This window comes from Corticium candelabrum, unplaced genomic scaffold (genome assembly GCF_963422355.1).
Source record: "Corticium candelabrum unplaced genomic scaffold, ooCorCand1.1 SCAFFOLD_94, whole genome shotgun sequence".
NCBI lineage: Eukaryota > Metazoa > Porifera > Homoscleromorpha > Homosclerophorida > Plakinidae > Corticium > Corticium candelabrum.
In genome coordinates this window covers 8038-13000 of record NW_026912692.1, presented here as the reverse complement: position 1 = coordinate 13000, position 4963 = coordinate 8038, and the positions used below count along the sequence as shown (strand labels likewise).

The window sequence follows — 4963 nt, the reverse complement described above, 5'->3', positions numbered from 1 at the left end:
CATAGCACATTGCAAAGTAAAGCATGTTACACTTGTGCCGTACCTAAGTTGCACACTACAAATAACACAGAAGACTGACTGACTACCACTACGTTTCTTTCTTTTTATCTACAGGACTACTACTACTATAGTAAAGATAAAGGCCTTATACCATTCAACTGTTGTGCAAACTTTGCACAAGTTGGCATACTGAGAGAAATAACTATTTGTCATGATGTTATCATAAATCGTATATCTGCATTAGCTGCAGTTGAAATAGCTCTGTATTTGATTGGCATGAAGCACAACAGTCGAATGGTATAAAAGTCATTTCTCTACTATAGTACAGTAGCAAACCTAGCAATAAAATAGTTTGCTCAAATCAATCCATTCAAAACAAAAATTCTTAGAGTATTCCTAGTGTTCAAGAATGGTGGGAATGCACACAGACATCCATAAAACATTTCCAACACAACACTTTTATGAAATAACGGCTAGACCCACATGAAGTTGCTGTTTTACCTGTCTATGTCAATGGTGTTTAAAACAACAGAAACAAGGAAATAAACTGGACATTGGGAACGCAAAAATTAAATATGGCTGTACCAGGTATCATCCTAAGGGTGAATTCAAATGCTAGCTCCAGAAGTGCCAGAACTGATGGAAATCTTGCTAGCAAACAAACGGTTAGAACTGTCAGCAAGTTGATACACAATAGACTCTGATGTCATGGTAAGCGTCAATAAGAAGTAGAGTGGCACTTCTACTCCACTTGTTGTAGTCTGTTCAAACATCAGCAGTGCTTTTGCTTTCGGTTTTTTTGGAGCTACTCGCCAAGAAAGTCACTGCAATCAGTTCCAAATGTCGGTTCTTCTGGTGCTGGCCAAGCCGATGGTCGCCAACATGTGTTCTCTAGAACCAACAAGAAAGTCCACAACGGCCTCAGCATCTGTACCCACCATTTCAATTCGACAGCCTCGAGGAATTTTTTCATTTAAGGCATGACAGTTCCAACAATTCCTGCTCGCTAGGCAGAACTGCTAGAACTGTTCTGTCAGAACTACCAATCAAACGCTATAGAACTTTCTCCCCCCTGCCGATTCCAGTTCTAGAACTAGTATTCGAACGCACCCTAACAATAACAAGTGCAACATACCAAATATTCTGTACACATACACGTGTGTGTGTGTGTGTGTGTGTGTGTGTGTGTGTGTGTGTGTGTGTGTGTGTGTGTGTGTGTGTGTGTGTGTGTGTGTGTGTGTGTGTGTGTGTGTGTGTGTGTGTGTGTGTGTTCAGCCTAGGAAATCAAGTCTGCATCTAGCCTACCTACCTGAAACTTGCCAGTTCGACTATCAGAGAGTTGTTTCAATCAAACTTAGAAGCAAGGTAACTTAGGCTGGAACATAAACGTATACTAGCTGCATGCTTCTGGACGATATCACCCGTTTGCTAGTTCATATCTTTGCGCATGCTCAAAGAGTTGTAGTTAAAAATGCAAACTGCTGTTGCCAGATGAAGCTGTTAGATATGTAGACAGAAACGCTGGTTATGTTCAAATTGTGCTCAGGGTAGAAAGATAAAATATTGTATTTTCATAAATATCTTTATGTTGCTGATTGAACACATTTTAAATGCAAGTGCATTATAAGGCTTAATGCGTTTGCATGTACTTTCTCATGAAGTCATCCAAATATAATACTACAGGTCTGAGCCTTGAGTCTTCGACAGAAGTTCTTGGTACCTACGATGCTGATGTACTAAATTTCCAAAAATATCAAATTCTCTAATATACCATAGTTCTTCGAATAGTGGCCGTGGCCTCTATTTTTTAACAAGATTATGAAACTGTGGCCTCTAAACAAAGGCGGCTTGTATTCGAGGGCGACCTCTATTTTTAAGTCTCTACTTCACACAGTCACACTTCGTTGGTACTTGAACGTCACATTTCTTTCTGTTGACATAATTGGACACTTTTTGAAGGTGCCAACTACAGCAGGTTAGCCGTAAATGCCACGACTATTACAGGTACATATTGGTGTACGTTGTGTTGATAAAAATATAATTTATAGACGAGTGCATGAAATAGGATGAGATTGATGCGGAAGTACCAGAAGCATGTGATATGTGCGTGACCAGTAACTTTGCAGACTAGTGCAGCCTACAAGTCTCTTCAGCTTCGGCTTCTAAACAAGGGCGGCTTTTATTCAAAAGCGGTCACTATTTGAAGAAATACGGTATTGAGTATTGTACCAGATTTCCTAACACATCAGGAATTTGTGTTAGACAATTTAATCCGGACCTCGCTAATTCGAATTACCTTTGGTGCCCTGCCTTGCATACCTAGATCCTATTGGGCAGCCTGATCCGGGTTGTGGTTATCTAGTTTTCAGCAAATGCGCGTATCTAACTATTTTAAATCCTGACTGTCACGTTATTTAGAAGTACATGTAGTCATTGCAGCAGTGTCCTTTACCACAAACATGACATGTGTGTAGAGATACGTAATGCGCTGGTGGTCTGGGTGTCCGAGGCAATGTCTGAACCTCCAAGGCTATGCGTTTTGGCATTTTTGATGACCAGAACAATTCATTAATCCGAACGGGGCTTGGCACAGGGCTGTAATTGCCAACCTCTTGTGCAAAAATGAATAACTTCCTTCCTTGGATTGCAAAACCAAGAGAAGTAAAACCACTGTAATTTGCCCTGTACGAGGTTCTACTGTACTTACTTTCCTAGGAAACTTGGTATTAAAGACCATACACAATATCCGGGGCGTACCCAATCTGCTTCACACCCTCATCATCATAACTTCCGCAAGACACTTAATTAATAGCTCGCTAGAACAGATAGACATTTACCTGTCACAATCCTCCAAACAACATTTACGAGAGACCAAACAACTCCACCATCATCAGCATCAGAAACGGTAATTTGTTCCTCAGAACGCAAAATATCCCCAAGTTTTTTCACTTTCAACTTGACAGTCACAGAATTCTGAGACTCCCTAATCACATCCCATCGTGCCTCAGACCAACCTCTCATGACATCCAACGAAGCAACCCCATTCTCTTTCAAAACAGGCGACACGTCTAGCAGACCCCGTCGCTCTAGCCAAGCCATCAGTTCCAGCCACTGCTTAGCAAGTTTGGAGACTTCATTGATTTCGTTCCTCTCTTGTCGGTCGAACGTACTCGTTTGCAGAAAATTTATTCGAGCTAATTCGTGCAGCGTATAGATACCTACAAACGTACGAATGGCAACGTAATGATACAAGACTAGAAAATATTCCGGTTATCATATTCCAGTTGTCACCTTCTTTGTACAGTGTGCTAGCCAAATGAGATTTGTCGCGCTCTTCCAGCCATGCACTAACTTCTGTGTCTTCTTGTAAAGAGTCCTTAAACCATAACAGGCCAATAACAATGACAGCAAGAGCGACAACATCTCTGAACTCCATTGTTAGCTACCTCGCAGTCCCACGCGACAGTCGCGCTGTAGCTTTTTGAGCGTGCACCTTCTTAGGCTATTAGTTAAAAGATGGGCTTAAAACGTTAGCAATTTTATTACGTATCAAGCTAAGTGGCGGCGAAGTAAATGGTTGAGTCTGGCAGAACAAAATGAAGTTCCAACTTCCTCTATCCGCAGCTGTCACGCTACGTAACGTTTTTATATCGGTCACGTGACATAACAGCGACAGACTCACCTGTCCACCAGTCTGAGTCGCCTAGACTTCAGGCGTGAAACACGAAACTGCTAAATAATAAATGTAGATTGCTGTCAAGACAGAGCGTAATAGCCAAAAAACAGTAGAATTTCATGGTGGTGAGTACTTACAGTATCGCTAGGAGTTGTTCTGTTGAAGTTGTAGTTTTATCGGTGATTGTATAGTCAAATCTGCGTACACTATATACAAGGCGCGTATAGCTAATTGGTCGAGTTTCTTCTTGACATTCTGTTTCATCCGTCCTGATTTTCAATATTTTTGAAAGTTTGACTAAAGGATTCCTAGTTTTAGCGATTTGCGTTTTGATTTGTCTCGCGTGCTCGTGAGCCTAGGAGGACGTGGAAGTGAAAACAGCCACACGATCGATGGACTGTGCATGATTCAATCTTCAACTGACAATAAACTGTACGTAGAAGAAGAGATAGATAATAAGTTTGCTGAAACATTCCATCATTCAGATCAACAGTCCGTAAGTTATTATCAACGCCTTCATTAATAATTTTTATAGACTTATTTTTCTGCATATCAATAGCCAATACCTTAATTAATTGGGGAAAGAGATTAATTAATTAATTAACTATGGAACAGTACATCTGACATCAGTATACCGTGTGATGCTCAAAGTACAGTACCAAAACCTAAATGACACTTAATTAATTATGTAAAACTTCAAAACACTAATATTAATTAAAATTGCATGTTAGCGCTTCTATCACAACCTATGGAGAAACAAGTTTGGGATGACCATGGCAGATTGTCACAATAATGTCCAATCAAATCAACCAGCTGTCCAGACAATCTACTGTTTGAATGGACATGTCTGATCAACTAGAAAAAAATAAATATTTCGAGCACTGCATGCACCTGAGTAAGTATAGTAAAATAACAACATGACAGTCAAGAAAATAATCAGCGACCAATCGAATATAAAAATGTAGACTATACATGTTTACAAATTCCAACACAGCTAATTCATCTGGCTTGTGATATGTCAGTTAATGAGCAACTAATGTTATAAGCCTCGTGTATACCTGATTTGAAATTTCTTCAAGTGTTGTAAATCACTTTAACCATATACCCAATAATATACACCCAACAAAAGAATCACTGGCACTAGCGCTGCACATAAAAATATGGTTAGCTAGCAAGCAACTAATTTAACAGACAAAACACAAATTTTGAGTACGACGTGTAACTTACCAACAACTACTTCCAGGATTCCGAAAAGCAGTCTTATACAATAAAGTATCGTTATAACAC

The 4963-nt window shown here is 39.8% G+C and overlaps 1 protein-coding gene across 1 annotated transcript; it reads right to left on the bottom strand.

Moving 5' to 3' along the window:
- Positions 1-2837: 2837 nt before the first annotated feature.
- On the bottom strand, positions 2838-3438 carry LOC134197933 (uncharacterized; the record flags this gene model as incomplete). The annotated part of the gene is made up of 2 exons (XM_062667286.1): positions 3292-3438; positions 2838-3218 (listed from the first exon to the last, which is right to left on the bottom strand). Coding segments are annotated over exons 1-2 (526 nt in total), but the record flags the coding sequence as incomplete, so codon positions are not given.
- Positions 3439-4963: the final 1525 nt, after the last annotated feature.